General features: G+C 32.3%; 1 protein-coding gene across 3 annotated transcripts; it reads left to right on the top strand.

Moving 5' to 3' along the window:
* The first annotated feature begins 3196 nt into the window (after positions 1–3196).
* Positions 3197–13117, top strand: LOC116774638 (casein kinase I-like). Of its 3 annotated transcripts, none has more exons than XM_032667334.2 (9): positions 3197–3476; positions 7386–7492; positions 8424–8545; positions 9014–9208; positions 9439–9538; positions 9893–9995; positions 10075–10161; positions 10390–10566; positions 10946–11564. In XM_032667334.2, the coding sequence occupies exons 1-9, from the start codon at positions 3351–3353 to the stop codon at positions 11039–11041; spliced, it is 1113 nt and encodes a 370-aa protein (XP_032523225.1). In that variant the 5' UTR covers positions 3197–3350; the 3' UTR covers positions 11042–11564. The 3 variants fall into 3 exon arrangements, with proteins under 3 accessions (XP_032523225.1, XP_032523227.1, XP_032523226.1); XM_032667336.2 differs by lacking the exon at positions 10946–11564 and adding an exon at positions 11669–13117 and having other exon boundaries at positions 3199–3476; XM_032667335.2 differs by lacking the exon at positions 3197–3476 and adding an exon at positions 6173–6512.
* Positions 13118–15311: the final 2194 nt, after the last annotated feature.

Genomic DNA, 15311 nt, shown 5'->3' with positions numbered 1-15311 from the left:
CTAAAGTTTCCATTTAACAGTTGAGATTCATTAATTTGATTACCTCACAGGATGCAACATTGATGGCTTTGATATAATTATGAAGAATTGTCCCGAATCATTGAAACTAAAACTTTGGGTGTATTAAAACAATAATTTAATATTTACACTATTTCATAGTAAATATGTATATCAGATTAATTACAAATTCATTGTTTTAAAGAGAGCCAGCTTCGCTGACGTCACTAATGTCACTTGATTCAGTACGTTCCGGATATTTTGAAATGAAACTTCAATGCTTCTAAATGTTCTTGTATTTCTCGAAGGTTCTTCATAATCACATTCTCTATGATCCGCATTCGCTGAACTCTGCAGTCCGCTGTCGTGCGTCCAGACGTCATATTTATCCCAGAATTCAAACATAGTTCTATTCTCTTTGATTTCGTTTTACTTTTAACAATAGTAACGACGACCAATAAGTTGTTATAATAATTGATGCCAGCCTTGAGTTATTTTCATGTTGTATCCGTCATTGAAGCTGCTAGCGCCGATATATATATATACATATATACATATCGTACATAACAATATCCATTTTTTTTATTGTAATTTTGTTTGTATGCATATTTAAGTCGTCCCATCCTTCCTTTTTTTATTCATGGTACCTCCTACACATTTCTAGTTTCCTCTATGACAAGGGTTTCTGGTAAAGATCTCTTCTAAGAGATAAGTTATCCTTTGTGCATCACATTTCTTTATAATACTGCATTTAATAATTTTTTTTTTTTTTGTACATAAATAAATAAATGAAAGGTTTTCTAAACGCATTTCTGTCTATTTTATTTAAAGTTTATTAGTATGTGGAAATCATAAGGAAATCTCATAAAAAACCGTTATTTTCATATTTCGTTATAAATTATTTGTATTTTTTGCCTGAACGAAGTATTTCATTTAAAAATACTTGACCTTCGGCAATATGAGTACAAAACAAAAATACCATTAGTGTCAATTAAACTCGTATTCCCTTATCCTAATAACATTTTTAAAAAAATTCAGATAAAAAAAATGTTAAACTAAAAAAAACAGTGCTCTGTAGGAAATATCGAGTTCTGTGTACTATTTTCTAAAACTCCACTGATATAGGTATATTTTCTGTATATTTATGAGATATTATACGTTTTTTTTAACGACCTTAGATATCATCCTGAAAACTTTAGACAGACCAATTATTTTACAATAATGCATAATAAAAGAAATCAAATTGAATTTACATAAATTTAACAGAATTTTAAGTTTAATGAACATAATCAAATAAGGTAACGTTTTCGAAGTACATATTTATAAGGAACTGGATAAGAATAATCGCGAAATGATACGTGTGTGATTATCTAAAGATATCATTACAGTTGGGAATATAGATAATACTTTGTGAAAAATTACCGCTTCATATAATTATTTGACATTAGCAGCATAATCCAAGAATTGAATCTGATCGAAGCTAAGTGTGCATGTCTTTGCGTGGATGAAGGCCATTTTTATAATAGCCAACCAATCAACGAAGCTTATTATGGCCCGAATTAAAAAAAAATATCATTTTGACATCTACATGACGTTTTGTTGCCTTATGCTTAAATCAGGACATTTATATAAATAATGTAAAACCATTTTGCTTTGAAGATGAATTTATATGTTCACTTTGTATGTAACATATGCCTTTATTCAATACATAGTTATTTTTATCTAAAACTCTAAGGATGAAATTAATACTGCATAAATCGTGGTCCATTATATATAAGGCATTGGTAACACTTGACAATTTGGTCCACCATAACATTGTTAATGTTTTTAATATAGTCGTTTGTGTCAATAAATATTTCTTTCTCTCTGTGAAATAGCCTGTTCCATTATTTTCTTCGTTACCCAGTCAGATAAAACGTTCCAACCATTCTTTTTGGTGAAGGCAATTCTGTGTCTTTCGCGGACAGAAAAGTATGACAATTAATTGACATTTAAATTCGTTGGACGAGGGAACTACTCGTATTTTTTTTATAATTCAATGAAACAATCGCCTGTAACTGGATCAATAGGGAAAAACCTTCAAAGATTACTATGCATTATACATTAGACTTGTACTTTACGATGTTCAAAAACTCTTGGATTTTATTTATTCTAGAACCTAACAGCACTTCTTGTGAATAAACCATAAGAGATTTAATTACATATGAAATGTTTTAAAGATAAATTTAAAGTTTTTAAATTCTGTGTATTGTCATAGAGTTTCCAGGCGAACACCATTTTCATTTTGACAAAATTATTGTAAGAATTTCTTGATTATCCTGCAGAAATGCTATATTTTATCGGGATAAAATTAATGTATGTCTTAGACCTATATAGAAATTTCGATTCTGTAATATTACTATTATATTTATTATAATAAAATTACAAAAAATATTTTACATCTACTAATTTAGATATAGTACCTTTTTTCGTATAAGAGAATATGGCATTATAATATAAATAATCGTTTTTATAAGTAAAATATCGTTTGAAACGAGTAGTTTTTTAATTTAATTTATTTTGCTACATGGTTTTAATGAATTTCAGCGGGCTTATTCCTAGTACTGCTGTAATATTTGTTGCAATTACGGGCACACAACGTGCTTAATCTGTAAAAGTTATATGTACCTTGTTTTTCAAGTAGTAAGTTTCCTTGTAAAATATTTTTTTAAGCAAATTGAAATTAACATTACTTGCTAAAAACCAACTGAATTAAATCAAAGCTTTTGGGGAACTCTGATTTTATTGAACACACATCATATTGTTTATTTTTTTTTAATTAAAAAGTTGTAGATGAAATATCACCATCGATTTTCATCAAATATTTTTGTTTAAATCAAAAAAAGTAATACATGCTTAATATGTATGTTAATATATAGTTATATGAATAGACTTATTTACCAAGATGAATAATAATTACTTATATTATGTAATATTTCATAATCTAATTTGTACGCATTTCCATTAAATATCTCTAACGACAGTTTTCGGAATTTTTACCATATGTGACATTTTGTAATTATGTCTTGGCAGTTATAGTTAAGTTATTAACAGATCTATTTGGATGTTATTCAAAACTATGGTCGATGGCCACAATAATTTTACTATTTAAAAAAAAAGTAAGAGCCAAGAGGTTTAGTGGCAACATTGAAGTGCGCAATTTTCTCCGTCTGTACTCTGTGGATGTTAAATTATTTACTACATTTTCGTAGAATGTCACTCGTGGGGATTCTATTAATTTGAGAACTTATTTCTAAGAATTTTTGTGAGTTTAGATTCAATTTTACAATCGTTGTTTAATAAAAAACGCAATCATGGCTTCATCACGGTTTATGCGAAGTTTTGAAATGTTGATAACGGGAAAGTACAAGGTTGTAAGGAAAATCGGAGGTGGTTCTTTTGGTGACATATATTTGGCGATCAATATTGGTACTGGAGAGGTAATTCAAATCTGTCTTTCTCACCCATATTCGAAGGCTGTACGATATCTGTTTTATGTGTATCTATTTTTTTCAACATAAAACTTTTCATGTACACAGGTGTATAACGCATTCCGCCATTGGTGTCGACTTGCGACCCGTTCGTAATCATTCAGGGTCCCGTGTCAGTGGCGTAATGTTATTGTTGTATTATTTTTACGAAAATTTCATTCGAAGTAAATTATCTCATTCATAATGAACAGATAAAATACGTCCTCAGTTGCATTTTATCTCCCTATTAGTCACACCTATCCACTTGTGCTACTAAAATACGGCCTACATAGTTTATTATAATATATTCCTTATGTTGCAATTTTATTAAAATGTTATGCCATAAACACATAATAATGGTCATAATTTGGAAGTTTTTACTTATTTATATATTATTAATTCTTTTTGAGGAAAGTTAAGTTGTCTGTCTGTAAGGTTACAGTAGTTTCTTTATTATGACCTCCATATATAATGAAAAACTTGAATCTAGTACACTAAACAAATCTATTGTTAAATATATTTATCAAAATGTAAATATAGCAGCATGGTTTAAAAAGTCATTTTGTGTTTACTAATAAAATATTAGATTATTCTTTAAAAATATAACCAACCAGTTTGTGCTTTTACTTTTTTAGAGGAAACAGGAAGTCATTCAAAATAGAAGGTTATTCTATTTTCTTATAAGTCTATCATTCAAACATTAATATTTCATATAGATTGACAAAACTCTTTTTATATCATAAACATAATGAAATTTTTAATGTTTTTATTGTATTTTAAACAAATGTTGATGTTTATGCAATCTCTGGTTATTATTTTTTTGCAGTATTGTAGATAAGAAAAGTATTTAGTTGTTCATTAAAATTATGTCTGTTATTTATTAGCTAATGATATTTGCGACTTCTATAGACATTGGATTGGCTGTAATTGATAATAAAATATATCATGAAGAAATTTAAACAAAATTTAAATGTTAGAAATATTTTCCTGAACTCTTACACCGGCTGTTGCCTTTGGCTTTCTCCACATATTAATCCCTCTAAGCAATGCACTGTCATGCTTATGAGTTTTCATTCAGTTTTTCAAGGTCCTCTTGTCCGATTTTGACTTGCTGACTATTGAATTACACCTATGCCCTTTCAATTAAAAGACTACATTAAAAATTGGCCTTTAAATGATGTAGTCATAGTATAACAAATGTATATGTGAATTGAGAACTAACTTTTTCTTAAAATCGGTTAAAAAGCAAAATATTTTAATCCATACCTGACATAAAAATTCCCTTTAAAAGCAGTGCAGCCCAGAAACTAGCCCAAACAAATACAACATTAATATACTCTCATATGCATAAATTGAATATCAGCAAATTTGGACTTACAAACAGACATTAAAATTTTATTCATTATTGTAGATTAATTTGTACGTGGGTTTAATAAATGCTGTGGTTTCTACCCACCCGGTGACATTGTTGTAGCCAATAGTCCTAACAGCTACAGTCGAGGCTAAAAAAAAGTTATTTCGATTTATCTTTGGTTCCATAAATAGATGATGAGAAGATTATATGTTGTTCCCTGTGAAGTAATTTAAATATTTTTAAATATTAACAAAGTGAACAATGAAGATACTTGTGACTTAGGCTATTTACAAATAATATTATGTCGCTTGGCAGATAATTATTCTGCCATGCAATATTTATTTGATAAACTATGTTTTCAAGCCTTAAAAGTAAAGAAATTTGCATTTTATTAACTAACAGAAGCTAGAAAGTCCGAGTAGATTTGAATCAATCTAAGAATAGTATATACGTTATGTTTGAATATTGTATCATAAGGCTCCATTTGACAAACTACTTTATGATCTTTTACATAAAGTGTGAGTTATGCATATTTTCGTGTCATTTTTTTTATATATGTATATACCAAATGACCATTATTTGTATTTAAGTGCCAATCTAAAGTTTTCGTGTGAACTGTTTTTGAATGATCACTTTTATTTATCTGTGACCTTTTGGTTGTGTCAACCATTGTTTGTGTCTGTTTTTTTTTAATAAAAAAGTAGGTAATAGATTACCAAATATTAAATAGGTAGGTCCAAATAAGGCCAAATGTGATAAAATTGATTCCATAAAATTATATGACTACTCTGCTAGAATACTGGTTTATATTTTAGTATACACTTGTCAAAATTGTCGCCATAATAAACAATAATAAAGTATTGTTATTTACGTAAAAAAATATTATATTTGTCAATGTGAAAAAAGTAGATCAAACTATCGTTTGTGGTGAAATTTGTTTGCCCACGTGTATTTTTCGATTTTAATAATTTTCGTCCAAAATAACATTATTTTCTTTAAACCTTTCAAGTTTTTTAGGCTGTTTATAAAGTTGTGGTAAATTTTTATTTCAGTTCATTTAACCTCGACAAAAACAACTGTCGTTAAGCAAGTCTCTAAATATTGCCGCTAGAGGCGCTCATTACATTTTTAGACAAAATGTATTCGTAATTGTTAACGCTGTATTTTATATAACGATTTTGATTTTCTTAACGTTAGAAAACTACGTGTTGTTTAATATGTATATAAATTTTTATTAATACATTACATTTTCCTTACTTCACAGACTTTGAGTAGTCTGTAGTAGTAATATAGTTCGTTATGGCAACACTGATTCGAATGCCACTGTGACGTCACACAATGTAGGCTGACGATGTCTATTTCATAGTGAAATGATTTCAATAACGTAGCTTTCCGTTTATATATTATGGATTACGTGCTTTTTAATAAACAAAAATAATAAAATTATGAATTCGTCGTGTTTATGTAGCGCATTACAAACGTTTATACATAATTTAAGTGTCAGAAAGTGACGAAGGCAAAAGAAAATGGCTTCCCTCGAATTGAGGTTGTCGCGCAAGATTAGCGTAACATTTGGACAATACAAGCTCGTCCGTAAACTTGGCAGCGGAAGCTTTGGGGATATTTTTTTAGCTAAAGACAATTTTGGCAAAGTATGTATCGGAGGCACCGTTAAGATATATGTGATAAAAACCATGCCCCAACTTTGTTGTTGATCTCCTCAATCTTATGTATTAAAATGGCGTTCTCTACACCATTATAAATCAAAATTAGTACATTTTCAATGATTTCACAATAACCAGCCAGAGTATAAATGAAAATTGTTATGTTCTTAACCTAAGTTTATTCCTATTTCGTAACTTGGCATAATTTCGCAGTGTCCCTTATGCTTATCAGTGTCTGCACTATTGTGCAGTTATGAGTTGTATATCATACTCATACTATTATCTCTTAAGATTATAATGAGCCAAGCATAAACAAACATTTCAACTTGTATCTAAATTACTATTAATGCAACATAATGTATCATGTAACATATTAGAAATAATTTCACTGTTATTTACAAGACATATATACTACGTACGTTAATAACTTAGTATTCATATAAAAAAATCACTAATTGTTTCATTATTTTTTACTATCAACATGTCAATAAAAATTGTATTTAGGTTAATAGGTTTGAAAATGATTGAAAAAATATTCGGTTGATTCAGTTAAACATTACCCAGAGTGTGTTACCATATTCAATGTAATAATGAAATTTGACCTGAGCTTATATTTATTATTTAATATTCTTATAATTGCAAAATTAAACCATTTCCATCAAAATGTCTAAGAGGATTCCAATTTCAAATGAGTTATTATCCTTATGTTCAACTATTTGATTTATAAAAGTAGTTTCTAGTTGGACTTTCTTTTTTTTTTCTATTTTTAAATTAAGAATTGGGTCAAGAACAAAGTCATTCAGAAAGTGAGATGGGACATGATTGTGGCATATATAATATAATCTGTTATTTTTGTTACAGGAAGTAGCTGTGAAGGTAGAATCTATAAAAGCTAGACATCCACAGCTTCTATATGAGAGCAGAGTTTATAAAATGCTCCAAGGCGGGATTGGTATACCGCATATAAGGTAAAATACAAATTAATTAAACATTAAAGATTAATATTGGATTTATAGTGATCTGGTTCTAAGAATACAATTTTAATTACTAGCGGCTGTTAATTATGTTTTAAACATATATCATACATATGTGATGGCCGACACATATCATTACATAGGCACATACACTACAATAGGATTGTTTTTATCAAATAATTTTCTTGTATTGATATTAATAAAATTTTTTTATAAGTATTAAGGTTAAAAATGAGATCATTAATGGGTCAGTATTTATTGGTACTGCTTTTAACGGAGTTAATCTAAGGCTATTAACACATTAAGAGGGAAACCTAACAAGAATATTGACAGCGGTACAGTGTGTGCATACCATTACATGCAATATGTCTGATTGTACCGTAACCCGTACCGATAGTTTTACACATTGAGTTTTTAGTTTTTCATTCATATACATCATTTATATAAATTTCCGAATGAATTACTCTAAACTACATGTCTTTAGGTTTGCTATTAAAATTCGTGTTTAGGTTACTGCAACACTTTCTTGCATCGATACACTAACAATCACATATAACGTTACAATGCCTTGAAAACTATGGATTAAGGTCGTCAAAGAATTTACATAGATTGTGAAAATTAACAAGGTCCCGTCTGATTTACGAAATTCATACACATAACAATGTGTTACCGGTTACAAATAACTTGTCTCAATTAATTCATTGCTGACTTTTTAAACATGATTGTCTAAAATTAGATGTATTAATGTGATTGTTTTAACCGACTTGAAAAAGGATGAATTTTTTTAATGTTTGTTTGCGGATAATTTCGTCGTTTTTGAACAGATTTAGATGATTGTATTCATATGACATAGAGCTGTTAAAGCTATGACCATCGATGTAATGTATGGGAGATGATTTTTTAACAATAATAAAATATGTTTTAGATGGTTTGGTTTCGAAAAAGATTACAATATCTTGGTTATGGACCTGCTGGGACCGTCTCTAGAGGATTTGTTCAACTTCTGCTCTCGCCAGTTCACTATAAAGACTGTACTGATGCTTGCGGGTTAGTATGGAGTATCTGTATAGCAATTTCTAATATATGATTTTCTAAAAATAAATTAATTTTATATAATAAATTGTTGGGAACTGTTTTTCATAACCTTTTCTGTGTAAATTCATGTTACACGCTACAGTGCAGACCCGCGTTTGGCAGAACAGACATTATCATATAATACTGTCACATATATATATTCTTAGAAACCGAGAGGTTACTCTTAAAAAAAATACAAAAACAATACCCTACTTCATTATTAATAAATTATCACAACAAATTAATCTCATTGAACCGGGTGATTACGCAATTAAACTTAAGTTTAAGAATTTATCAGAGCAAATGCAAATTATATGCAAACGGCCAGGGCTCTCGCTAGTAACTATTCGTCGTAAAAATTTGTCTCACAATGGGTGCGTCGCTGCTAATCCTTATTTTGTGTCTGCGGCCGACATATTAATAGTAATAGTTGTTATCCAGACCAGATGCTGGGCCGAGTGGAATACATCCATTGTAAATGCTTCATCCATCGCGACATAAAACCCGATAACTTCCTGATGGGCATCGGGCGGCACTGCAACAAGCTGTACATGATAGACTTCGGACTGGCCAAAAAGTTCAGAGATCTACGCACGAGGGCCCACATCTCGTACCGCGAGGACAAAAATCTTACCGGTGGGTTCATTGCATAGAAAATGTATATAACATTATGATTATGACATATACATACGGGGCCGGTGCTCCTCGCGGGCATAGACATGCGCGGAACAGAAAATAAGTATTACGCTTAATGTATAGAGATATCAGAATGATTCATGCTTCAACTATACTTGTGCGCCTCAGCTGCTGAAGTTGTAAGGCTTCGTAATTAATATTCTTATGAGCGTCGGCGTGACGTGTTCCAGGCACGGCACGATACGCTTCCATCAACGCTCACCTCGGCATTGAGCAGTCCCGCAGAGACGACATGGAGTCACTAGGATATGTACTTATGTATTTCAACAGGTAATATACAAAAAAAAATTATATATATACGGGAAACGGGAAATCACGGTCGACACTACCGTGAAATTTCGTGAAATCCGTTCTTAGCCGAGTTTAATTTATATATATATATTTAGAATATTAAATTAATTAAAATACACATCAAAACACGAGGATGCTTTTGACACTTATTGTGCGTCGCGCTCGCTGTACGTGCAGTGTCACAAATTATTAATAATTTTTTTTTTTCAACAAATTTTTCAACTAACTTTAAAATTAATGAATAATACTTAAATATTTACTATTTAGTTTATGTAAGCTTGACACTTGTCTGAAGGATTGTCTCATATATGTTACACCCGTGTTATATTCCAGGGGTTCACTGCCATGGCAAGGTTTGAAAGCTATAACGAAAAAGCAAAAATACGAGCGAATCAGCGAGAAAAAGATGTCTACACCGGTCGAGGTTCTTTGCAAGGTGAGGATTTGATTATAGTACATATAATATATATCTAATATATAAATATGTGAGTTATTATATAATTATTATTGGTCAGGGTTTCCCGGCGGAGTTCGCGATGTATTTGAATTACTGCCGCGGATTACAGTTCGACGAGTGTCCCGACTATATGTATCTAAGACAGGTTAGTAATGAACCCTCACTTCACCTTATGATTCAAATCCTATTTTATTATTATTATAAGGAAAGTCATTAAATTATATATGTGTAGATATTTTTAAGGAAACACTGTTTATTCAATAGTATTTGTATTTACAGTGTCTGACTGTTTATTCTCTCTATTATATTAATATATATATAATCATAGTTCCATACTCGATGCTAAGATATTATTCGTGTGTGTCTGTCTCAGCTGTTCCGCATCCTGTTCCGCACGATGAACTACCAGTACGACTACACTTTCGACTGGACGGTGCTGCGGCAGAGGAAGCAGCAGTCGCTGGAGATCATCGCCGGCGCCGAAAGACGCTCGCCGCCCGGGCAGCGCCGCGCCGCGCAGCAGTCGCCGCAGCCGGCCGCCAACAACGAGGTGACGAGCATGCACACGCACACACGCACACACGCTCACACATAAACACACACACACATACGTAGTTCACTATAAAAAGTCGGTATAATTCTTCAGTGACTCCCCTGTACACATGTGTAGTTGTGATCCGAGACCCTTATCCGCGTTTTTTAATTTTGTTCAGAAATATAGTAAACGTTTTGTGGATGTTAATAGGCAGCGCTGCCACAGCTTGTGTCACGTAACTCCATGCAATTTTATTTAAACACTCGTTCGGATGGCTAATGTACATTACTATAAAGTTTTATCAAAATCGTCGTAGCAGTTATAGTTAGCTCAGACCTTAGTCGTTAGTATACATGTAACAACTAGTGTAGTATATATGACATACTATCCTCAGGCGAAATCTATTAACGCCGTCGGCGAGTCCAAACAAGCCGTGAAGGGTCGCCAGTCTGTTAGTCAATGGAAGAAGAATATAACAGAAATATCCTAACAAGATAGAACATTTGAAATGAATACACTAAATTCACAGTATAATTAGTGATATTATAATGTTATAGAAAAAAAATATATTTTTGTTTTCCGCTAACGACAGCTACAGATCCCCTACGGTCGACGCAATTATAAGAATTTAATGATTTATTATTACGTCATATATGTATAAAGATTAAAAAAAAATACGTCTATTAATTTTACATATAGCATTAATCTGAAAAACATACAACGGAGTATATAAAAAAAAATATTAAAAATTTGTGTTATTAATTACATTATAAATAGCATGGCACAAGAACGTTCATACTGTAAAGGTAAATAACTGAAAACGACCTTTTAGTTTACCCAAGGTACATTGTCACGTGCCGCGAGCCGAGCGCTAAGTATGTATTGAATAAATTTAACTAGTCCTTAGTGTTTTGTACGGAGGTGCTGTAACCGATACGCCCTTGTGTTTTGTACATATAATGATTGGGAGTGACCGATATGTTTGAATTGTTTCAATACAAAAGTAACAGAAATTGTTTGCAGTGTTTTTATTTGACTAGTGTCGTACCGCTCCGTAGACGTCCCGCGGCTCGTCCCCGAGTATTAATAATGACATGTATTTTCTTTTTATTTTCAGTGAAAGAGATCACGACGTTTGGCAGTCAACGGCGGGTCGGCGGAGAAGAAAGCGCGATGATGTGTGTGTGGATGACTGTGTGCGTGTGTTGTGCACTGTGCCTCCGAGCGTTCATGTACTTGTGTGTGTTGTATGTGCCTGTGTGTGCTCGACCCTCGCTACTGCCGGTGACTCGTCGGGATACAAATAATATTTCTTATAAACAACAAGTTGAGTTTTCACTACGGTCGTGGAGGGTAGATTACATTTTTTATACAGCAGTATCCTTACCACTCGTCGATGGTCACAACATACGGAGCGTTAACAGTATACCATCCATTAATCTCACACGATGCAACATAGTTTATAAATCTGAGACTGTAAACTCTCCGTGTGTCGTATGATGTGGACCAGTGTTAAGGTATAGAGGCCGTTCGAGTAGCTCTAACACGTCGACATTTAACTGCAGTGTGAAACAACGATGACTAACATTGATGTACAGCCATGAAGCGCCTGTCCCGAGCTGTCAGCGCCCTCCCGCGCCCTCCCGCTCCCAGGAGATGTTGAATTTAAGACCGATCGCGACATATCGATCTGAAAATTCGTGTTAAAAGATAACTATGACATAAATTTTTCGCTGTAACGTTTTGAACTAACAGAAAGTCGGCAGTTCGTTGAGTATGTCCACGTTAGTAACTTTAGTTTCCTAGTGTTATCGTATTAGTTGTACGCTGTACTGACGGCGGTCGCTTTAATTATGTTTCCGTTAAAGACCCGCTCGTCGTTGTGACTGGAACATTATTTTGATATGTTTTTTTGTAGATTCATTATCGTTTAATGTCGTCCCGATGCGGTTACGCTTCGACCTACCGGAAAACTGTATAGTTTTTCTGTATCACATAAAATTAAATATAAATAACTAAAAAAAAAAATATTATTATTATATATATATATGTAATATTTACTGATCTTCGGGGCGCTCCGTCTGTCACGTTTCGTTGTTCGATGAAAATTGTTAGAATTAAATTGTATATAATAAAAATGTCGGGGCGTTCGTTGAGATGGTACATTACAGTGTATCTGATATTTTAAGTATGGAAATTGTAAATACAGGCAGTGTTCGGTTTTAACTATTATACATAAGACGCTATTTTTTTAACCGCGCCTCACAGCTCCAACGCAGTCGGCAGACTGGATCCGAGACTCGGTTTGTAGTTGAGATGTAAATTATAAGTGATATTGAACATTATTTTTTTTTTGAATGATTTAATAGTTGGGACAAAAGTACTGAGACTATAGGACTAGTTGAGTATATTACGATAGTTTTTTTTACCTCACGCTAGTATGGATATCGATATTCAATGTTCATGGAAGGATATCGTTTACGACAGCAGTTTTTTTGTCCCCAACAAAATACGGTCATTATAAAGCACTTCTAACTAAATTAATATTAATAAATAATAAACGTAATGTGTTCGTTTTATTCAGACACCTCGCTGTGTGTCTGTCTGTGTTACGATTAAATGCCTATTGTATATATTTTGTGTATTAATTTTGACTTAATAAAGTACATATAACTTGTGATAGCTGAAAGCATTTGAGAGAATTTTCGAGGTTTGTCCTAGATGGGGTCAAAGGCGTCAATAGAGATTTGACAAGTTCCTTAAAAAACATCACAAATTGGTGCTCATATATAGTTTTGCAAATTCTTTAATGGCATCTAACAAGATAATTGTATTTTACTGCTTGGGCTCAGAATGAATGAAAACAGTAGAAAATTTTTTAAACAGTGAACCGGAGAAAATTATTGATATATAGTCCTTTTACTACGAACTAAACAAATTGTGTTGATAAAAGTAGTATCTTTTAAACCTATGCATGTTACACTACAAAAATATTTTCTGTATCCAAGACGACAGGAGTTTTGATATGATGTAATAGTATGGGGAATTTACGAGTAGTTCTGATTACGGTCACACTGGAAGGTGGCGCTAGTAGCGACCGATCTATGTTTGTTTCTTTTCCATAGATGGCGCTTCTAAAAAATCTAAATTAAATCTCAAATCTGCAAACATTGGTATTGCGTGACGTATGGTCGGAGTATAACATTTTAGGTTTATCTGTTGTTTGTGTAGATTTATTGCGTTTATGGTGTGCACACCAAGCGACATGCCATATAATATTACTGTATATGTATTGCTTTTGTTCAATTTTCAATATTATTTACATTATTATTGAATATGCCGCAAAAAAAAAACTAGAAAGTTACTCGATAAAATATTATATATTAGTATACAAGGAAAAATCCTAAAATATTGGTAACATATTCTTAATAATTATTACTTTTATTTGTATTGGATATACATTGTCTATACATCAGATGAAAAAGGGAAAATATATTCACTATTTCCTCGGAGTTAGAAATGGAAGGACATATTCGCAAATTTTCCAATCCTTTGTTGTATACAGGAGGAAGGAGTGCGATGGCTTCCTTCGTATGTGAGAAAAATTTACGAAAGGATTCGAACCGCTGTACCTATCTTTGGTTGTTAGACGTGCCTTTATCATGCTACTCCTGTGCCTAGTATTCAAAGTTAGTTTGATAAATTACTGAGACGCGCTATTTTACACCTGTCTTCAATGCTGAATAAATTGGTCTCAACCAAATCATCAATAAGGCTTTTTGTTTGTGTCCCCAAGTCTGAAACTAAAAGGTATAACAATTTTATAGCATCTGCCTATTATATCTAACGTAATTGGACCTTTGTAAACGAAACGGAAAGGAAACTTTGTCCTGGAGTAAAGTATTGATATAAATTAGCAAAGGCGATAGACCCTTTAGGTGCTTAATATCTGAAGACCTTATAACTGATGGCTTGTTAATACCAAGCTTACATTACTAAAAGTTGGAGTTTAGCCGAACTCAGTACTCAACAGTCAAAAACTGCACTTAAAAATTGTATTAACTAAAAAAAAAGGATTTTTTATGTGTCTCCGTCCAAAGCAACATTGCAGTTGTCGTTCGTTTTGAATGCTCTAACATTCTGCAAAAATATTTAAAACTATTAACCATTTCACAGTAAATGGGGCAATATGTCTTAGTAATATAATAGAAAAGATTGAAACACAACAAAAGGAAAGGTTATTAATAATAATTAAATGATTATCATAGCATCGTTTTCTGTGAATTTTACTTAATATCATTAATTGTAGGAAGCTACACATAAAACGACTTGCTTTTGTCAAAAAATCAAAATGGCATCAATTTTTTTTGTCGTTTATATTATTACAAAAAAAAAATGTGATGCACAAAGGATAACTTATCACTTAAAAGAGATCTCTACCAGAAACACTTTTTTGTATTGATTGACAAAACCATTTGAAACTCACGAGAGTTACAGCCAGTGCCGGCGTAAGGGCCACTGATACCCCGGGCGAAAATATTGTGGCGCCCACTTGAGGGAAGCAATTTCAAGTGTTAGTTTTTTGCTGATCCCAAGTAAAATTATATTAAGAATTTCATCTTTCCTTTAGCGTTACCCAGAGCTAACGACGCGGACGTAGAAGGTTCAGTTATCCCCACCATCTACAACGTGTCACGCGTATCGGTTTGGCGGTGGAAGTATTGCACCAATCGTAAGCGTAAGCTCCGTAACGATATCGT

Source organism: Danaus plexippus, chromosome 23 (assembly GCF_018135715.1).
Source record: "Danaus plexippus chromosome 23, MEX_DaPlex, whole genome shotgun sequence".
In the NCBI taxonomy this organism is placed as follows: Eukaryota; Metazoa; Arthropoda; class Insecta; order Lepidoptera; family Nymphalidae; genus Danaus; species Danaus plexippus.
This window is presented reverse-complemented; position numbering and strand designations above follow the sequence as displayed.

What these genes read in the sequence shown, in the direction of transcription:
- LOC116774638 (XM_032667334.2), top strand. Translation starts at nt 3,351, where the DNA reads ATGGCTTCATCACGGTTTATGCGAAGTTTTGAAATGTTGATAACGGGA. An exon ending in GACTGTACTGATGCTTGCGG is followed by an intron (nt 8,546 to 9,013) that starts GTTAGTATGGAG and finishes GTTGTTATCCAG; the next exon opens with ACCAGATGCTGGGCCGAGTG. An exon ending in GTACTTATGTATTTCAACAG is followed by an intron (nt 9,539 to 9,892) that starts GTAATATACAAA and finishes GTTATATTCCAG; the next exon opens with GGGTTCACTGCCATGGCAAG.